The sequence below is a fragment of the Euphorbia lathyris genome, chromosome 1, assembly GCF_963576675.1.
Source record: "Euphorbia lathyris chromosome 1, ddEupLath1.1, whole genome shotgun sequence".
Taxonomy (NCBI): domain Eukaryota; kingdom Viridiplantae; phylum Streptophyta; class Magnoliopsida; order Malpighiales; family Euphorbiaceae; genus Euphorbia; species Euphorbia lathyris.
Window position 1 is genome coordinate 25,713,933 of NC_088910.1, and position 22,017 is coordinate 25,735,949.

At 38.0% G+C, this 22,017-nt stretch overlaps 1 protein-coding gene across 1 annotated transcript; it reads left to right on the forward strand.

The window, feature by feature from the left end:
- The first annotated feature begins 21,284 nt into the window (after nt 1-21,284).
- Nucleotides 21,285-21,627, forward strand: LOC136207067 (putative non-specific lipid-transfer protein 14). The gene has a single exon (XM_065998366.1). The coding sequence runs from the start codon at nt 21,304-21,306 to the stop codon at nt 21,625-21,627; it is 324 nt and encodes a 107-aa protein (XP_065854438.1). The 5' UTR covers nt 21,285-21,303.
- The last annotated feature ends 390 nt before the right edge of the window (nt 21,628-22,017 follow it).

Sequence of the window (22,017 nt, forward strand, 5' to 3'; positions counted from 1 at the left end):
AATTAACTTTTCATCCAAAATGGGTTAAATGTCACTTATGGAAATAATTCAACGGAAAAATGTTACGAAATAATATGACAAAATTTTAGATACCACAAAAGCCAAATATGAATGTAATTCTTAAATTAACCCTCAATCTATATTCAAAAGATCAATTGGACCTCTTTTAAGTTTAAAATATTAATTATTTGGATCTTTTAAAACCTAAATAATTTTTAGAACTTTTTACATGAATATCACAATTCGTTACAAAATTACAATTAAATTACTTTTCTATAATGTCATTTTTTTCATATATAAGAAATAAATTATAATTTTATAAACCTTAATTTTTAAAATATATTAAAAATAATAATTTTATTTATTTGAGTATGATTTGATATGATTGTAAATAAGTTTTTAAAAATAATTTCTATGTAAATTCTAATTTTAATATTTGCGTAATTTTTTTTTTAATTTTAAGATAAAAAAAATTGATTTCTACAGATACTACTCTTACTGTGGGCGTATATAAAAAAATATGCAGCTACAGCTACTACTCTTATTGTGGGCGTATATAAAAAAAATATGCAGCTACAGCTCTTAGAATATATAAAAAATATGCAAATACCACGGATCGAACACAAAACCTTAAAATAGGAAAGGCAAACTTTTACCACCAAAACACTTATGGACTTTGATATAATTTTCGTTTTTTACACTATATATATATTATACACCTAATAAAATATTTGGGCCCCCTTATAGCATTGGGCCCTAGGTCATGGCACTCCTGGCCTAGGCCCAGGGCCGGCCCTGATCGTCATTATACTTGACAATTATAATTGGATCTAAAAAAGGTTACTACGGAGCTCTGTTTTTCTAATTTGCTAATAATCCATATTGTTTTTCCATTATATTTGCCTATATTGCTTTTTAAAGTTTGTAGTTTTTATGGTTGGTGTTGGCATGCCATAGGGTGTAAACGAGTCGAGCCAAACCCGAACATACGTAGTCTCGATAATGGCATGTTTAACTCGAGTTGAGCCCTCTTGAACTAAGCTTTAACCGAGTGAGCTTTGATCAAATTTGACCAAGCGGGCTTTGATCAAATTTGTTCATTTTCATCTTTTCAATGTCAAATATTGAAGAAATTAAGAGCCCTTGAGTGGGGAGGGGTTGTAAGTTAGCACCAAGAATGGAGGCTTGTTACATCTATTTGGTTGCATATCGAGATTATTTATGTTCTTGTAAATTTTGAGATTAAACTCACTCACCCTACAATGAGTAGAGCGAGAGACACCACCCACAACATATACTAATATAGTTTGTAGTTGTATTTGATAGCACCACCGATAATCTAAGGACGTGGATATTACCTAGATTTCTTCTCAAAGTTTGTAGTTTTGTGTTTTGCATTGACATGTGATGGAGAGTATGATTTATAATATTCATATAACTTGGGATGTAAATGAGTGGAGCTGAGCCCGAACATAGCTAGTCTCGGTATTGGCTCGTTAATATCTCGAGCCGAGCCTTCTCGAATCGAGCTTTGACCAAGTGACCTTTGACCGAATTTGACCAAGCGAGACCGAATTTGTTACTTTGAGATCTTTAGTGAGGAAGAGTTGTAAGTAAGCACCAAGAATGGAGGCTTGTTATATCTATTTGGTTTTAAGTAGAGATTATTCATGTTCTTGCAAATTTGATGTCCTTGGTCTTCATTGGCATCAGTCTTGAGCACCAATTCGGATTCAGTACGTGTCTTTTGAAATTGTGCTATGGGATTCAAATCTGTATATTCCCTTATACTAAGCTCTTAATTCTCTCCCATAATTATCATGCATTTTGATTTCTATTTATAATGAAATAATTGCTTTTGGTCTTTATCATAAATTGGCAGCTGGCGTTGGTGCCATATATTTGTTGTCTTAATTTTATAGGAGCATGTTTTCATCCATGTTTGTTTGAGATGACATATATGTTGGTTCCTCCAGTGCATTTTTTAGCCTTTTTAGAGCGATGCTTTTTGAATTGATTACAAACTAGCAACTATACATAAAAAGACCAGCATGATTTGCTTCAATATTGTGGGTGGCGTACAGTGGCAAATACAAGATTACTTGGTTTGGGGGCTGATTTTACACGTGCGTTCGTGATTTTTTTTTGCTAAATCGAACTTGCTTAATTTTTTTCGTATATATGCGTGTTATAATTTGAATGGGCATGACCAATTTTAAGTATTAATGTAAAAATTTTCAAAATTAAGCTAGATTTCGTTTAATAGTCCTAACATGTAAAAAAAAATTAAAAATTTGATTTCGGATGGCCTACCAGGCAAAAAAAAATTAATAATTTGGATTTAAGGAGGTTTAAGAGGCAAAAAAAAAATTGGATTTATGGAGGCCTAACAGGCCAAAAAAAATTAGAAATTTGGATTTATAAAAAAATTAGAAATTTGGATTTAGGGAGTACATAATAGGTCCAAAATATTGAAATTTTGAATTTTGGACAAGCCTAACACGTAATGAAATATATTTAATTTTTTTTATTAGTTCGATGCTAGTTTCTAAAAAAATTATAACATTTTTACATTTTTTTATTTTTAGTTTTAAAATTTAATTTAAAAATTAAGTTGTTTGAGTCTCAAAAATAAGAAATTAATTTTTTTAATGGAAAAGACATAATTAAAACGAGTTCAAAAGTGTTATGAAAATAAATTAATAAATTAATAATGGTAACATAGTTTTATAATTATTGAAAAATAAAATTTAAATAAATAAACACTTTCTAAAATAAATTGAGATTGAGGGGAATCGAACTTAGGACCTTTTAACTATCTCATCTACCTTTAAATAATGAAATATTACAACATAGGAAAATTATGTCAAAAGTGTAATAATCGTCTAAGAAAGCTGGTACTTAAGTGAGACCATTTGTGACTCCACCAGTGGCCTGAGAATTTTTCTAGTGAAGTTACTTAAGGTAAGTTATTATTGGTGATTTTTGAATTTGAGCTGAGATTACGACTGATGAAACATCATAGGGTCCCACATCGGTAAAGACATCTATTTTGTCAAGAATAGGCGTGTCAAATAGCAGAATTGCAGTGGAGATCTTTGATGGTACTAGTCATTTTGGCATTTGGCAAAGCGAAGTTTTGGATGTCTTGTTTCAACAAGGTTTAGACATTGTCATTGAAGGAGAGAAACCAGAAGATGTTGATGAGAAGGATTGGAAAACAATAAACCATTTGGCGTGTGGTACAATTCGATCATGCCTTTCAAGAGAGCAGAAATATGCATTCAGTAAGGAAACTTTTGCAAGTGTTTTGTGGAAAGCATTGGAGGACAAGTTCTTGAGGAAACGCAGTCAAAATAAGCTTCATATGAAGAAAAGGTTGTTCAGGTTCTCATATGAATGATCACATCACGAGTTTCAATAAGCTTGTTGCCGACTTGATGAACTTGGATGTGACTTTTGGAGATGAAGATTTGGCATTGATGTTGTTAGGATCACTTCTTGAGGAGTTTGAATTTCTTGAGACGACTTTACTTCATGGAAAGGCTGAGGTGTCTCTTAAAGAAGTGTGTGCTGCATTGTATAGCTACGAATTAAGAAAGAAAGATAAGAAAGAAAGTAGCAGTGGCGCAGCAGAAGCACTAGTCATGAGAGGTCGTTCCTAGAAGAAGGAGAGGTCAAAATCTAGAGTTGGCAAAGATGATTGTGCCTTTTGCCGAGAGAAAGGGCACTGGAAGAAAGATTGCCCCAAGCTGAAGAACAAATCTGGTAAAGGGAAGGATGTTGCAGATTCAAACGTTGCTGAGTATGATGATAACTCAGACTTTTCATTGGCTACCATGGCATCATCAAGTGGGTTGCAAGCATGGATTCTAGACACGGGTTGTATCCACCATATGTGTGCTAATCGAGAGTGGTTCTTTGACTTTAAAGAAATAGATGGTGGAGTTTTTCACACATCAAATGATAGTCCCTGTAAGACAACTAGAATTGGTTCAATTCAGTTAAGGAATCATGATGGAGCAACCAGAACTTTGACAGATGTTATATATGTGCCGAGTTTGACGAAGAATCTTATTTCAATGGGAGTCTTGATCCAAAAGGGTTTCACTATTATTATCAAAGAAGATTCCATGAAGGTCATCTCTGGCGCACTTGTGGTAATGGAGGGAGTTTAAAGGAGCAACAACTTGTACTATTATGATGGTAGTACAATTACTGGAGCAATAGCAGTGGTTTCCAGTGATGATAAAGAGCTAGAAGCAACCAGATTGTGGCATATGCGGTCGGGCATGTAGGAGAAAAGTCCTTGAAAGCTTTGGCGAGTCAAGGGTTATCGAATGGAGTTCGGACCTGCAAGGTAGATCTTTGTCAACATTGTATCAAAGGGAAGCAGACAAGAGTGAAGTTTGGCACTACAATCCATAATACCAAGGGTATTTTGGACTATGTTCACTCAGATGTATGGGGACCTTCCAAAACAGTTTTGTTGGGGGGTAAATCCTATTATGTTTCCTTTGTTGACGATTTCTCTAGAAGAGTGTGGGTGTACACTATGAAGTCGAAGGATGAAGTGTTGGGAATTTTTCTCATGTGGAAAAAGATGATGGAGACTCATGTTGAAACACCTTTCCAACATGATTTTGATTTGACAAAATTATTTAAGTTAATCCATGATTAAGACAATTAAATTTAAGTGCTTTGATTTAATTGTACTAATGCATTTGTTCAATGTTAAGTATAAAAATATTTATAAGAACAGGAATCAAATTAAGACAGAACGTAGTCAGCATGATAACATAGCACGGGCTTGTTGAAACACCATTCCACAAGATTTTGATTTGACAAAATCATTTAAGTTTAATCTATGATTAAGAGACAATTAAATTTAAGTGCTTTGATTTAATTGTACTAATCCGTTTGTTCAATATTGAGTATAAATATAAATGCAAAAGGAAATAAAAATTAAGACAGGTCAAAGTCAGCATGAGAACACAACACAAGCTGAGTTAAGAGCAACTCAGCACAAGAGAAGATAAGTCATCTTCAAAACAACAGCTTTAGAATGAAGCTGATCAAAGAAGCTGAGTGGAACGAAGCTCAGCATAAAAGAAGTCTGCTTCAGAACTAGATCTTGCAGAACGAAGCTGACCATGGAAGCTGAGTGAAAAAGAACTCAGTATGAGATTTGGTGACAATCAAAGACAATGACTAGCGAAGTAAAAGCTGAGTGATCTTCAGGACAGCATGAATGATCCGTTAGCTAAAAGACAAATCCGACAACTGTCTGCACCAATAATTGAAGCCTTGGAATTACGCAAAAGCCAAATTCCGAGATGCATGGGTCAACTGTTCTTTGCTATAAGACAAACTGCCGTAAGAAGACAAAGCCTGTAGGAAGAGGACAAGCCTGACATCTGAAGAAATCAGAAAACAAGATTGGCCTGCACATCTGAAGCTGACCAGAAGCTTGTCCCCCAAAAGAGCCGTTTTGGATTCAACGGACAAATCAAATTCAAATCATTTGATCCTTAAGGTTCAACTATAAAAGGACAAGCAATCCTCTTGGATCATTGCCGATTAACAGAAAATACAAGAGAGAACAATACAAGCTCAAAGCACTCAAAAACAAGAAAAAAATCTTACACCAACTTTCTATTCCTGTGTAAATGCTAGATTGATTGTTTTGTAATCATCTAAAGTGTTCTTTATCTGAAAAAGAGCAAATTGTATCAATTGTGAATTGAGAGTGTTGTGCTGAGTGTTTGGTTGTAAATACTCAGTGGTAGAGAAATCTAGGTGCTGGGTTGTAGCACTTAGTAGGAGTTGAGTAGACGAATAGAGGAAGGTACTCTTGCATATTCAACTGCCTTGTAACCGGTTTGTGCTCTACCTTTAAAGAGCTCAGTATTGGATTCTAAAAGCCCGGAGAAGTTTGGGGACTGGACGTAGGCGGAGAGGCCGAACCAGGATAAGTGATACTGAGTAATTTCTAACTCTCTTAAAATATATATATATGTGCATGTGTTGCTTGTTATATTTACTCAGCATATAAACTATTTAAAGCTGACACTGAGTAAATCAGAGTGCTGAGTTGGAAGCTGACCACTAAAGTGTCAATTCCCAACTCACAAGTGAAACAGTCTTAGTCAACATCTGACTAAAGCTGTCTTACACTAAGATCGGCCAAGCTGACCAAAGCTGAGTTAATCAACTCACCAAAATTGTCAAGTCAGCAAGATTAATTAAGAAAAAGTTACATTAGTTCCTAACCCCCCCTTGGAACTAATCACACGGGACCAATAAGTGGTATTAGAGCCTAAGCTCACTACTCAAAGATATAACTATCTTGAGCTGATCCCGATAAATGGCTGAAAACAGCACTCGTTTCCTTCCCGAGAACCAAACAACACAAATACTCCCTGAGGGATTATCCATTAGTCGGCCTCCCCTATTCTTTGGATCCAATTATACATCCTGGAAGAATAGGATGAAGAACTTTATTCAAGCCACAAACATGAGTGCATGGCTTGCAATAGTTCAAGGCTCATACATGCTATATAAAACTGTTAACAATGAGAAAGTTGTTAAGAGTGAAACTGAGTGGTCAGAAGATGACCTTAGAAAACTTCAAAACAATGCCTCGGCTATCAATATGCTTCACTATGCTTTAGATGCTGCAGAATACAATAAGATTTCAGGTTGTGAGTCAGCACATGAGATTTGGAAAAAGCTTGAAGTGACCTACGAAGGCACAAGCAAGGTCAAGGAATCAAAAGTAAATCAACATATGAGATTATACGAGTTGTTTGAGATGAATGATAATGAGGACATCTCGGGAATGAACGCTAGATTTACCAACATTATAAATGAGCTGAAAAGACTTGGAAAGAACTTCACCGAAGAAGAACAAGTGAAGAAGATTTTGAGAAGTCTTCCCAAAAGCTGGCAGGCCAAAAAGACTACAGTGGAGGAAGCTCAGGACCTGACTACGTACAAGTACGATGAGTTGATCGGATCGTTGCTGACTCATGAGATATCAATGAAAAACTTTGAAGAAAAAGAAAAGTCAGAAGACAAGAAACAAAAATCACTTGTCATGAAAGCTGACTCCACCGAAGCTGACTCATCTGATGACGAGGAAATGGCAATGTTCACTAGGAAAATGAAGAAGCTGTTCAGGAAGAATGATAGGAACAACAAAAGGTCATTCAGAAAAAATCACAAATACAAAGCTGAGCCCAGTGACAACAAATATAAGAAGGACAGCTCAAAGCCTGTCACATGCTTCGAGTGCCACCAAACTGGGCACACCAAGTCAAGCTGTCCCATGCTGAAAAAGGACAAGAAGGGCAGCAGAAAGGCTATGGTAGCCACATGGAGTGATAGTGATGAGTCAACCTCATCAGAAGCTGATGCAAATGAAACAGCAAATATATGCTTCATGGCCGATGATGTTGACCGCACCTATTCTGAGCAAGCTGACCTCTCTGATGAAACTGACTAGGAGGAACACAATAATGAGGTAACATCCTTACTCTTGCTTAGAAATGAGATGATAAACTCCCTGAGTGATATATATGCGCTAACTAAAAAGTGCAATAAGAAAGTAAAGGCACTCAGCAGGCGGTGTGATGAGATTGAAGAGGTCAAGCTGAGTGACCTCCGATATCTTCTCCAAGACAACTCAACTTTGCACAGTAACATAGAACTTATGCATAAGTTTGTCTCGGAGGTCCAATCAGATTCAAAGAAACTGAAAAAGGATGTCACTAACCTACAGAGCCAAATAAGAGGCTCAAATAAAAATAAAACTCATGCTGAGTACTCAAGTACTAGTCAGCATAAACAGTTCACACAGTGTGACTGTTGCGGGAAAAAGGGGCACACAAGAGAAGTGTGTTGGTACAATAAGCGGATTGTCCAATGTGACTTCTGCGGAAAGAAAGGACATACCACTAAGGTATGTTGGTATGCTCAACACAATAATGCTGACCACACTCAACATCACCCTCAAAGGGAAATTCACTGTGACTTCTGTGGCAAAAGTGGCCACTCTATAAAAGTATGTCGTCATAAATTAAAATATGACTTTGCACCTATTTATGCTAACAAACGAGGACCCAAAAAGAATTGGGTACCTAAAGATGAATAGTTTAAAATGCAGGTGAGCCTGAGATGCGTGGAGAAATCAAAACTGTGGTATATAGACAGCGCATGCTCGAGGCACATGACTGGTGATGAAACTCAGTTCATCACGCTAGAGCTTAAACGAGGTGGAAGTGTAAGCTTTGGAGACAATAAGAAGGGTAAGATAGTCGGCTCAAGTACTATCGGAGGTAACCCAACTATTGAGTCAGTCTCCTTAGTTAAAGGTCTCAAATACAATCTGCTGAGTGTAGCTCAGCTTTGCAAGAGCGGCAGAAAGGTTGTATTTGATAATACTCAGTGTCAAATACTCGAGGGAAAAACAAACGAATTGATTTTAACTGCCCCTCGTGTAGACAATGTATACATGCTGAGTTTAGAAAAACAGTTTTCTAAAAATATATGCTTAGTGTCTAAAGAGGATAACTCCTGGCTATGGCATAGAAGATTTGGTCATGTAAGCATGGACCTTCTTGCCAAATTAGCTAGAAAGCAACTAGTTGAGGGATTGCCCAAACTTAAATTTGAAAAAGATCAATTGTGTAATGCTTGTCAGCAAGGTAAACAAACTAAGAAGTCATTTCAAAGTAAAAATATTGTCTCAACCAAGAGACCATTGGAATTACTACACTTGGATCTTTTCGGACCTGTCCAGCCACTCATCTTGGGAGGTAAGAAATTTTTCTTAGTCATTGTAGACGATTTCTCTCGGTACACTTGGATCATCTTGCTGAGCAGCAAGGATGAAACATTTGAGATGTTCACAACATTGATTAAAAAACTTGAAAATGACAAAGTCCTAAAAGTAGCTCATATTAGAAGTGACAATGGTGGAGAATTCAAAAACCAACAGTTTGATGAATTCTGTGAAGCCAGTGGTATTGACCACAATTTCTTTGCTCCTAGAACACCTCAACAGAATGGGGTTGTTGAAAGGAAGAACAGAACAATTGTCGAAATAGCTAGGACAATGCTGAGTGAAAATAGGCTTCCAAAGTATTTCTGGGGTGAAGATGTCCACACAGCATGCTACATTCTCAATAGGGCTTTAGTTAGACCTATTCTTAAGAAAACCCCATATGAACTTTGGAAAGGACGAAAGCCCAACATTGGCTACTTTCGTGCCTTTGGGTGTAAATGTTTTATACTCAACACAAAAGATAATCTTGCAAAATTTGATGCCAAAGCTGACGAAGCGATCTTTTTAGGGTACTCAACTAAGAGCAAAGCTTATAGGGTGTATAATAAACGAACTCAGGTTGTAGAAGAGTCTGTCCATATTGAGTTCGATGAAGCTGACCCTGCAGGAAAGTCAACTCAGCTCAATGAAGATGAACCAAGCTCAGCTTCCGCTGAACAAAATGGAGCCTCTGAGTCATCAATACAAGGGCTGACCAAAGGTAAGCAAGAAATTGAAATAACCTTTGCTGACCAATCTATTCCTGCAGAGATTGTAGAAACACCTATTCCGAATAACTCAACATTGCCCAAAGAAATAAAAATTCCAAGAGGACATTCGGAGAAGTCCATTCTTGATGTTGCTGACAATAAGCTGATGATAAGAGATCAGCTTAGGAAGTATCTCAGCAATGTTGCCTTCGTCTCAATACACGAGCCAAAGAATTTTGCTGATGCTGAGCACGATGAATATTGGATCAACGCTATACAAGAAGAGCTTGATCAATTCACAAGAAATGAGGTATGGGATTTAATACCTAAGCCTAGGAATCAAAAGACCATAGGAACTAAGTGGGTCTTTAGAAATAAATTAGATGAGCAAGGTAACGTAGTCAGAAATAAAGCCCGACTTGTAGCCCAAGGCTATAGTCAGCAAGAAGGCATTGACTATGGTGAAACCTTTGCACCCGTTGCTAGGTTAGAAGCCATACGTATACTGTGTGCCTATGCAAGTTTCATGAACTTTAAATTATATCAAATGGATGTTAAGAGTGCATTTCTTAATGGCTTTATAAACGAAGAGGTATATGTTAGTCAGCCTCCAGGGTTTGAAGATCCAAAATTTCCAAACCACGTTTATAAACTCAAGAAGGCCCTATATGGACTAAAGCAAGCTCCAAGAGCTTGGTATGAAAGGTTGACCAACTTCCTGCTGACCAGGAATTATGTCAGAGGCAAAGCTGACACAACCTTGTTCATTAAGAAAAAGGGTAAAAATCCCTACTTGCACAAATTTACGTAGATGACATAATTTTTGGTGCTATGTGCAAAGAGTTTAGTAAACAGATGCAAACTGAGTTCGAAATGTCTATGATGGGTGAACTCAACTTCTTCCTTGGACTTCAAATCAAGCAAGGTAAGAATGGCATCTTCATAAGTCAGTCTAAGTACGCCAAAGAAATGTTAAAGAAGTTTGATATGGAACAATGTAAACCCATATCAACCCCAATGGGTACTAACACTGTCCTTTGTGCTGACGAGAAAGGTAAGTCTGTAGAAAGCAGGTTATATCGAGGTATGATAGGCTCTCTACTTTATCTTACTTCCAGTAGACCTGACATTCAGTACTCAGTATGTTATTACGCAAAATATCAAGCTGACCCCAGGGAATCTCACTTAATAGCTGTAAAAAGAATTTTCAGATATTTGCAGAGCTCAGTTAATGCAGGTTTATGGTATCCAAATACGAGTGACTTCACACTGATTGGATATACTGATGCTGACTATGGATGAGATAAGCTAGAACGAAAAAGCACTTAAGGAGGATGTCAATTCCTAGGAAGCTGTCTGGTTTCGTGGTTTAGTAAGAAGCAGTCATCAGTAGCCTTGTCTACAACTGAAGCTGAGTACATTGCTGCTGGAAGATGTGTGGCCCGAGTCCTATGGATTAAGCAACAGCTTGAGGATTATGGTGTCAAAACAGAAACAATAGAGGTCAAATGTGACAACAAAAGTGCAATTGACTTATCTAAGAATCCAATCCAACACAGCAGGATGAAGCATGTTAGCATAAGACATCACTTCATCAGAGATCATGTACTCAAGGGTGAGATCAAGCTGACCTACGTATCAACAAATGAACAGCTTGCGGATATCTTTACAAAGCCCTTGGCTCGTGAGCAATTTAACATATTAAGGGAAGCTATCGGTATGTCTAATCCTCTTCAATAATTCTATGTACTAAATTGAATGTTGAGTGATTACCATGCTGAGTGATTTGTGATAAATTAGTAACTGTTGCATGCTGAGTTAAAGATGACATGAAATCACCCTATGCTGAGTAGACATACATGCTGAGTGATTATCCTAAGATAAGTTACTAAGCTCACAAACAATTATCCTACGTAAAACTGACTACTCAGAATCTCAAACGTTTGATATTCTCAATACTGAGTAAAACCCATTTAAAGCATTAAATGCTAGCACACGTATTAAATAGCCACCTAGGATAACGTAAGCAATAATAAAAAAAACCATGCGCCGAACGTGTCATAAATGCCAGAATCTTTGTCGGTTGATCATCTCGAGGTTAAACGGCTAGTTCAACGAATAGGATCAATTCGCACCTCTATAAATAGTGGAAGTATCCCCACTTATCACTCTTTACATTCGAAATCCTTGGCATTCAAATCACTCTCTCTCTCTCTGAATTCCAAAATCCTCTAAAAGAATTCGTAATCATGACGAAATCCCAAAATCTTTCCGGTGGCGGTAACAACGACGACCACACCGACGAAAATCTTCCTCAACAAGGTCAGCATGACCTAACTCCAAACAAGAACCCTAAAACTGACCTCGCAACCTCTTCAAAGAAGAAGAAGAAGGACAAGCAGCCCAATGAAAAATTCTTCGTTAAAGTATACCCGAGCGTAAAGAATCATGAGGTTCTTAGATGTCGATGGTTCTCTCCGAGCTTCATAACAGATGAGCAACCGTTCTGTGAATGGATTGAGAAAAATGAGTGGGCTGGACTCTTTTCACTTGCTGGGAGAACCTACCTTAGGTTAGTACGGGAATTCTACTCCAACCTCTGTGTTGATGGAAATGATGCTGACCATCTGGTAACTCACGTTAAAGGAGAAATACCAGCAAAACACAAAGGAGAAATACCCAATACATGCATGGGTCAAAATCAAAAGATGGCTCACTATCTCCTCACCAACTTTATCTTCCCAAAAATCAACTCAGCATCATCAGCTTCAAACTTCGAGCAGTGCTTCATTTGGCACATGCTGACCTACAGCCCTCTCAACATGCCCGTATTTCTGGTAGGAGCACTTCAACGGAGTACTATCAAGCTCAGGCTGGGTTCCCTTATAACCAGAATCCTCGAAGATCATCAAATTGACTTGATTAATGAAACAGAAACCGTGGGAACTGAAATCACGGCTGCCTTATTGTTTGGGTTAGTATATGACCAACCCATCAAGCCCAAAAAGGGAAAAGGGGTCATCGAGGAAGCTCAGGAGGAAGCTGATGATGAGCAACCTCAGGAAGAGAACATCGATGTAGCTGAAAATGCTAACCATACCAAGCGAGAAAAGAAACACAAAGCAATCCAAACTAGCTCAAAAGATGTTGATGCTGTCCTCAAGAAAATCCGGGTTGTCTCAAAGGGGAAGAAAGTTGATGCTGATCAGGGTAAGTCAGCAGAGAAAAGAAAGAGGCAAGATGAGCCTGATGAACTGGAAAGTGTGGAAACCCCTCTGAAGAAGAAGAAAAGAACTTCTGATCTGAGTCCAGTTGAAGCTATCCCTCTTGGCTTTGCAGTACCTGATGATTCCCACTTCATTAGAAGCCAAGAGATTGACCTTGAGCAAATTCCTTCTGATGAAGAAGCAGAAGAACTAAGTAACAATGAAGGTCAACATGATACTGATGAGGATGTTGAGCAACATCAAGAAGCTCATGCTGAGCAAGAACAAACAGGAAATGTTGAGCAAGTTGAAATTCCAGCTGTACAAAACGAGACAGTTGATGCTGAGCTCACAGAGCAAGAAATGGAGATGGAAGGCCTCAACACTGATCTCGGGGTAGAGTCATCTCTTGATTCCATTCCTACTGACCCTTCTCCTCCTAAGACCAAAAAGTTAAAAAGGCTTAAGAAGAAAGCCTACAGATCTCCAGTCATTGACCTCTTGGATGATTCGCCTCTGAGGGATCAAATCACTGACCTCACGGATACTCAATTTAAGTTCTTCTCAACGCATCCTGAGCCCTCTCCATAGAAAAACAAGCCACTGTTACTCATATTGAGCAACACGCTAAGACTCCAGAAAATCCAAACCAAGCCGAGCAAGAGCTCGAAGTCCTAGCTGCTCAAGGAGACAAGCAAGCTAAGGAAAATCCTGCTCAACCTAAGGTGCCTCTTCCTGCACCCACTCAAGTCCATGTTGAGCAGGTAAATATCTCTGCAGATCCACCTCCTTCCCATCCTATTTCGCAGAACATTGAGCAGTCAGTTCCTGCTGCTAATCAAAATCAAAGTCCAGCTGCTGACCATACTGGCACTTCTACTCAAGGACAACACCAAACACCTCCTCAATCAGGTGCTACTAGAATTCCGACCACTGAGTTAAATCCTGAGGCACAATTTGCCTATCTTCATGCAACTGAGTTTGGACGTCGCATCATTGACTCGGGTCAACATCTTCTCCAGGATTTAACCACTTCTCATGCCGATGATGCTGGGTCTGCCAATGCTGAATCACAAGAATTCTCGTCTGTCACTCAGCTTCTCAATGAGATCAAGAATCTCAAAGATTTAGTAAGTGTCATGACCTCAGTCCAAACCCAGCAACCCAAGCAAGAATCCTTTGTCAAGCTGACCGAGCTAATATTGATGATGGTGAATCATATGAATTCACTTCAGGGACAGATCAATGCTTTACCTACAGTCAACATGGGGTATGCTACCTCTGCTGAGTTAAGTCACTATTTTACCCAGTTAACTTCTGAGCTGACTAGCACTCGTGAACTTCTCTCCTTAACTTCCCAATATTCGATGGATGAAATTAGTGAAGCTGTCCGTCTTCTAAACCTGAGTAAAGAGGAAATGGAAACTGACTTAGTGAAAACCAATACTATCCTCCAGACTACTCAGAGCTTATTTAGACATGTGCGTCACACAAACGCTCAGCGTGATATCTACGACAAGGCTGTACTTCGAATGTACCATCAATCTTATGCCCAGCTAACTGAAGCAATATCTTGGCTAACTAAGTCACAGGAATACATGCTCAGCATGATCAACGCATCTATTCGCGTCCCTGGTACAGTTCTGGATGATGGAGTCCCAGTGCTTGATGGGTTATTTGAAAGCACGAAACGTCTCAAGGCATATTCGATCAAGCTAACTCGTGCTGCTCTCAATGATACCTTCATCCCTCCTCCGCCTGATGGTGGCAAAATGGGGGAGAAAGCACAAGCTGATGGAACTCAGCCAAAGGCAGAAGAAACTTTGGGCAGTAAGCAAAAGAGGAAAGACAAAGGCAAAGGGATGCTGACCATTTATATCAACTTAAGCTTAGTTTTCAGAAATTAACTTATGTTTTTTTTGTATGCTGACCATTTATATCAACTTAAGCATCTTTTCATTCATACTGTTTTGTTGATAAGTGATGCTTACTATTATACTATATGTTGATCTGTCTAAAATTGAACAAACAAATAAATTCAAATTAAAAATATACTCAGTACACATTAACTCTGATACATCCACACATAAACTCTGATACCAAAACTATTCATGTATCAAATTGAGTAAACATTGAACTCTTCTGAAAGTTGACCTAGGTTTATCTGAATTAGACTTTAGAAAGTCTAGGATTGAACTAAGTCAGTATAAACATGTCTTCCCAAATTACTCAATTAAATCTTAGAAGGTTTAAAGTTAAGACAATATATGCAACTCTTACGGGGGAGAAATTTCAGAAGAATAAAATGTAATTCAATCATGAGGAATTTCAATACTGAGTTCCATAAATTAAATATTTTGCCAACATCAAAATGGGGGAGTTTGTTGAAACACCTTTCCACAAGATTTTGATTTGACAAAATCATTTAAGTTTAATCCATGATTAAGAGACAATTAAATTTAAGTGATTTGATTTAATTGTACTAATCTGTTTGTTCAATATTGAGTATAAATATAAATGCAAAAGGAAATAAAAATTAAGACAGGTCAAAGTCAGCATGAGAACACAACACAAGCTGAGTTAAGAGCAACTCAGCACAAGAGAAGATAAGTCATCTTCAAAACAACAGCTTTAGAATGAAGCTGATCAAAGAAGCTGAGTGGAACGAAGCTCAGCATAAAAGAAGTCTGCTTCAGAACTAGATCTTGCAGAACGAAGCTGACCATGGAAGCTGAGTGAAAAAGAACTCAGTATGAGATTTGGTTACAATCAAAGATAATGACTAGCGAAGTAAAAGCTGAGTGATCTTCAGGACAGCATGAATGATCCGTTAGCTAAAAGACAAATCCGACAACTGTCTGCACCAATAATTGAAGCCTTGGAATTACGCAAAAGCCAAATTCCGAGATGCATGGGTCAACTGTTCTTTGCTATAAGACAAACTGCCGCAAGAAGACAAAGCCTGTAGGAAGAAGACAAGCCTGACATCTGAAGAAATCAGAAAACAAGATTGGCCTGCACATCTGAAGCTGACCAGAAGCTTGTCCCCCAAAAGAGCCGTTTTGGATTCAACAGACAAATCAAATTCAAATCATTTGATCCTCAAGGTTCAACTATAAAAGGACAAGCAATCCTCTTGGATCATTGCCGATTAACAGAAAATACAAGAGAGAAAAATACAAGCTCAAAACACTCAAAAACAAGAAAGAAATCTTACACCAACTTTCTAGTCCTGTGTAAATGCTAGATTGATTGTTTTGTAATCATCTAAAGTGTTCTTTATCTGAAAAAGAGCAAATTGTATCAATTGTGAATTGAGAGTGTTGTGCTGAGTGTTTGGTTATAAATACTCAGTGGTAGAGAAATCTAGGTGCTGGGTTGTGGCACTTAGTAGGAGTTGAGTAGACGAATAGAGGAAGGTACTCTTGCATATTCAACTTCCTTGTAACCGGTTTGTGCTCTACCTTTAAAGAGCTCAGTATTGGATTCTAAAAGCCCGGAGAAGTCTGGGGACTGGACGTAGGCGGAGAGGCCGAACCAGGATAAGTGATACTGAGTAATTTCTAACTCTCTTAAAATATATATATATATATATATATATATGTGCATGTGTTGCTTGTTATATTTACTCAGCATATAAACTATTTAAAGCTGACACTGAGTAAATTAGAGTGCTGAGTTGGAAGCTGACCACTAAAGTGTCAATTCCCAACTCACAGGTGAAACAGTCTTAGTCAACATCTGACTAAAGCTGTCTTACACTAAGATCGGCCAAGCTGACCAAAGCTGAGTTAATCAACTCACCAAAATTGTCAAGTCAGCAAGATTAATTAAGAAAAAGTTACATTAGTTCCTAACCCCCCCTTGGAACTAATCACACGGGATCAACAGGGCTGAGTAAAGAATAACTCAGTACGAAAGAAGGAAAGTCTTCTTCAGGACCGAAGCTTACAAAACGAAGCTGACCAAAGAAGCTGAGTGAAAAGCAACTCGGCATGAAAGAAGAGAAGTCTTCTTCGAAACTATATGTTGCAGAACGAAGCTGACCGTGGAAGCTGAGTGAAAGGCAACTCAGTATCGGAATTGGCAACAATCAAAGACAACGGTTATCAAAGTCATGCTGAATGATTTTAAGGACATCACCAATGATCCGTTTGCTAAAAGATAAGATCCGACAACTGTCTGCACCAATAATAGAAACCTTGGAATTACGCAAAGAGTCCATTTCGAGATGCATGGGTCAACTGTTCGTTAGCTAAAAGACGAAACCTGTACAAGAAAACAAACCTGCGAGGAGAAGACAAGTCTAGCGCCTGGCGAATTCAGACGACAGGATTGGCCTGCAAATCTGAAGCTGACCAGAACATATCGCAAGATAAAGCCATTTGAATCCAACGGATAATTCCAGATTCAAATCATTTCTGCTTCAGACCTCATCTATAAAGGGACAAGTACACTTCTTGGATCTTTGGCCGAAATATAAGAGAAAAAGGATACATCCAAAAGCACACCAAAACAAGAAAAAGATCTTACACCAAATTTCCATTTCTGTGTAAAAGCTAGAGTGATTTTTGTAATCATCTAAAGTGTTCTTTGTCTGAAAAAGAACAATTCTGTATCAATTGTAAAATTGAGAGAGTAGTGCTGAGTACTAGGTTTTGAGTACTTAGCGGTAGAGAAATCTAGGTGTTCGGTTATAGCACTTAGTAGGAGTTGAGTAGACGAATAGAGGACGGTACTCCTGCATATTCAACTGCCTTGTAAACGGTTTGTGCTCTACCTTTAAAGAGCTCAGTATTGGATTGAAAAAGCCCAGAGGGATTCTGGGGACTGGACGTAGACGGAGAGGCCGAACCAGGATAAGTCGTGCTGAGTAATTTCTAACTCTCTCTCTCTCTCTCTCTCTCTCAATATATATTTGTATGTGTTGCTTGTTATATTTACTCAGTATATAAATTGTTTAAACTGACACTGAGTAAATCAGAGTGCTGAGTTGGAAGCTGACCACAAAAGTATCATTTCCCAACTCTCAAGTAAAACAGCTCTAGTCAGTATCTGACTAAAACTATCTTACGCCTCACTCGGCCGTGCTGACCAAAGCTGAGTTGTAAAACTCAAAGAATTATATTAAGTCAGCATAATTAAAACGAAAAAGTTATATTAGTTCCTAACCCCCCCTTGGAACTAATCACACGGGACCAACAACTCAGATAGGAAGGAAGATCAAATGTCTCCGATCAGATAATGGTGGAGAGTACAAAAGTGGCTCTTTCACGAAAGTTTGTCAAGATGAAGGCATTGTTCGACACTTCATAATAAGAAATACACCACAGCAGAATGGGGTGGCAGAATAGATGAATCAAACTCTACTGGAGAAAGTTTGATGTATGTTGTCCAATGCTAGTTTGGGCACACAGTTCTGGGCTAAGGCTATAACATATGCTAGCCATCTCATTAATTGGTTACCATCATCTGCTATCAATGCAAGACACCTATAGAGGTGTGGCATGGAAAACCAGCTAAAGATTATAATTCCTTACGTATGTTTGGTTCCACTACATACTATCACGTTAGGGAATCAAAGTTGGATCCGAGAGCAAAAGAAGTAGTATTTATGGGCATTTCCTCTAGAGTCAAAGCATATCGCTTATGGTGTCGTGAGTCCAAGAAGATAATCTTTAGCAGGGAGGTTACGTTTGATGAATCCACCATATTGAAGAAGGTAGAAGATAAGCAAGCAGATGGTACTCCACAGCAGGTGGAGGATACTTCCTAATAGGTGGAGTTTGAAGGAAGTAGAAAAATTGATCCAACAATGGAATCTGATAGTCGTGTTATAGAAGGATTGGATGAAGAATGTGAGGTTCCAACACAAGAATCGCCACAATAAGAGATGCCAATTGCATTGAGAAAGCCACATAGGAATAGAAAAAAAGCCTGCTCGCTATGAAGATACGATGGCTTGTGCATCTTCAGTTGAAGAAATTCCTACCTCTTATTCTGAAGCTGTACAAATTTCAGAAGATGAAAGATGGAGAAATGCTATGGATGAGGAGATGCAGTCCCTTGAAAAGAATCAGACATGGAAGCTAGCAAGTCTACCAAAGGGAAAGAAGGCAATTGGATGCAAATGGGTGTTTGTAATAAAGGAGGGATTTCCTGACAAGTCCAGTGTTCGCTACAATGCAAGGTTGGTGGCTAAAGGCTACGCTCAGAAGGAGGGAATTGATTACAATGAAGTATGTTCTCCAGTTGTAAAACACACCTCTATAAGAATATTATTGGCTTTGGTAGCACAGTTTGATTTGGAACTAGTTCAATTGGATGTAAAGACTGCATTTTTACATGGGGACTTGGAGGAGGAAATCTATATGACTCAGCCAGAGGGATACAAGTTCCTGGTAAGGAAAACTTAGTGTGCAAGTTGAGCAAATAATTGTATGGATTGAAGCAATCTCCAAGGCAGTGGTACAAGAGATTTGATAAGTTCATGATGGGGCATAAGTACACCAGAAGCAAGTATGATCACTGTGTATATTTACGCAAGCTACAAGATGGATCATTTGTCTATCTTCTCCTTTATGTTGATGATATGTTGATTGCGTCAAAAAATAAAGGAGAGATAGAAAAATTGAAGGCTCAACTGAATCAAGAATTTCAAATGAAAGATTTAGGTGAGGCCAAAAAGATTCTCGGTATGGAGATAAGCAGAGATAGGAAATTAGGGAGACTTTGTTTGACTCAAAAGCACTATCTGAAGAAAGTACTAAGACATTTTGGCATGGATGAGAAGACAAAATCAGTCAGTACTCCACTTGCTCCTCATTTCAAACTTGGTGCAACTCTATCTCTAGAAAGTGATAAAGAACGAGAACATATGTCAAATGTTCCATATGCGAATGCAGTTGGTAGCTTGATGTATGCGATGGTGTGTACGAGGCTTGACATTTCACAAGCAGTTGGAGTTGTGAGTAGGTATATGCATAATCCTGGTAAAGGACATTGAAAAGCTGTGAAATGGATTCTACGGTATATCCAACATACTGTGGATGTTGGTTTAGTGTTTGAGCGGGATGTGAAAGTTAGCCAATACATAGTGGGATATTGTGATTCAGACTATGCCAGTGATTTGGATAATCGGCGATCAACTACTGGTTATTTGTTTATCATAGCAAAGGCACCAGTTAGTTGGAGGTCTACCTTACAGTCGACAGTTGCTTTGTCTACGACAGAGGTAGAGTACATGGCAGTTACAGAAGCTGTTAATGAGGCAATTTGGTTTCAAGGGTTGCTAAAAGAGATGGGAATTGGACAGAAGCATGTCAAAGTGCATTGCGATAGTCAAATTGCTATTTATTTAGCAAATAACCAAGTCTATCATGCAAGGACGAAGCATTTGACGTTCTTTATCATTTTGTTTGGGAAATTCTTGAAGCGGGTCAAATACAGCTTCAGAAGATTCCGACTGCTGACAATCCTGCAAATATGGCAACGAATGTGGTAACATCAATCAATTTTCAACATTGTTTGAACTTGATTAATGTCATCTCTACTTGAAGTTGCAATTTGAAGATACTACTGAGTATGAGAAAGGATGGAGAGATAGTTTGGTTGATGTTTCTTAGAAGATCGCCAAGGTGAAGATTGTAGAAAAATGGCTCTCTTTTAAGAATATCATAGTGTTAGCCTAAAAGGAAGAAGAGGAAAATGTGTATATTAGTTGTTCAAAGTCCCACGTTGGAAAGTTAGACTTTTTGGGAGAGTTTGGAAGACTATATTATTGGGCTTGTGTTTTAGGCTTGAGGTACCCCACAACTAGCCTCCTCTATTCTTTTAAGGCTTAGTTGTTTTATCCTCCTTTCTCTATTTTAATATTTGCTCTTTTGCAATAATATTTAGTAGTGTCCGAGAACGTAGGTAATATTGACCGAACCTCGTTAAATTCTGGTGTCTTCTATATTTGTTTTATGCTTTAGCTTTCAATTTGCTAATCGTTTCCGCAACAACAATGTCTTCCACTAATCCGGTTAGATTAAGACAGTTATGACATGAAAGATTTTAGATTAGATAAGGGTTGTCTCATTTCACTCTACTCCGAAAATTGACTCAATACGAATGAAAATTTCTATTGGCAAGGTCTAATGAACCGGAACCATAAACAATTGCCACCTCTGGTAGACAGGGATGTAGCCAGGTAATGGGGTAGTAAAAACACTGGGCTCCATTAAGATCTGCAAAATATTTGAATTCAAAGTAATATTCTTTAGAAATTTATCCAATCTGGTTCACCTTTCTCAACCCGAAGGTTGAAAATGGAGTTCAGTTTTTCTTCTTTCTATCTAAACAAAATGACTTTCCAAGTGTTACTGTGCTAATTAAATGATTAAACTAATTAAAAATCTTAAGAAATCATTTAACATGCATGAAAAAGGACACGAGTCCTTGGTTGCACACCAACCCCAGCTAAATCAACACTATTAAAAAAAGTAGTAGTATATGTTTTGATTTGAGTAGAAAATAGGTTGAAACTGAAATGGGGTACCATAAATTGAAGATAGTGATGATGGTGGTGATGTTGGTTTGGTTTGGTGGCAAAGTGACGACCGGAGAAGTAGAGTGCGGCACCGTTAATGGTTTCTTATCAGCTTGCTCGACGTTCATAGCGTACGGGTTACCGGATCCACTGCCGGGATCACCTTGTTGTGATGCAATGAACCACCTCTATTTTATAGCTGAATCAGGTGATAATAGAAGGTCTGTTTGTAGATGTTTCATGGGTGTTATTTCCTCCTATCATCCTAATGCTACTGCCATTGCTACTCTTCCTGGTCTTTGTGGTATCAGCCTTGGCTTCATTGTTGATCCTAATACTGATTGCAACTAGTAATTCCTTCTTCCCATTCTCTAACTACTTCTTTTTAAAAGTTACGTAATTTCAAATTTCATTAAGGATATATAATGAATGTTTTAACCACTGTCTTAGATCATCTAATAAGATTTGAAATTGCACGCATTCATATAGATGTAATTTATCCTATACTTTGAGGTTACTAACGGTGTATATATGATAATGTAGCTTGCGACTGAGTCGGCTTGCGAAAGGAGATTAAATAAGAAGAAGACTTTAACAGTTTGAGGAAAATAAATGAGAGTTGGTAAACAACATTTTGGATATTTTTACAGATAATTATAGTTCAATACTGTTCTCTTTTTGCTCTTGTTTATGTGTAAGAAGATGATTTTTAGATTCCCATTTTCCTGTAATCAACAATTT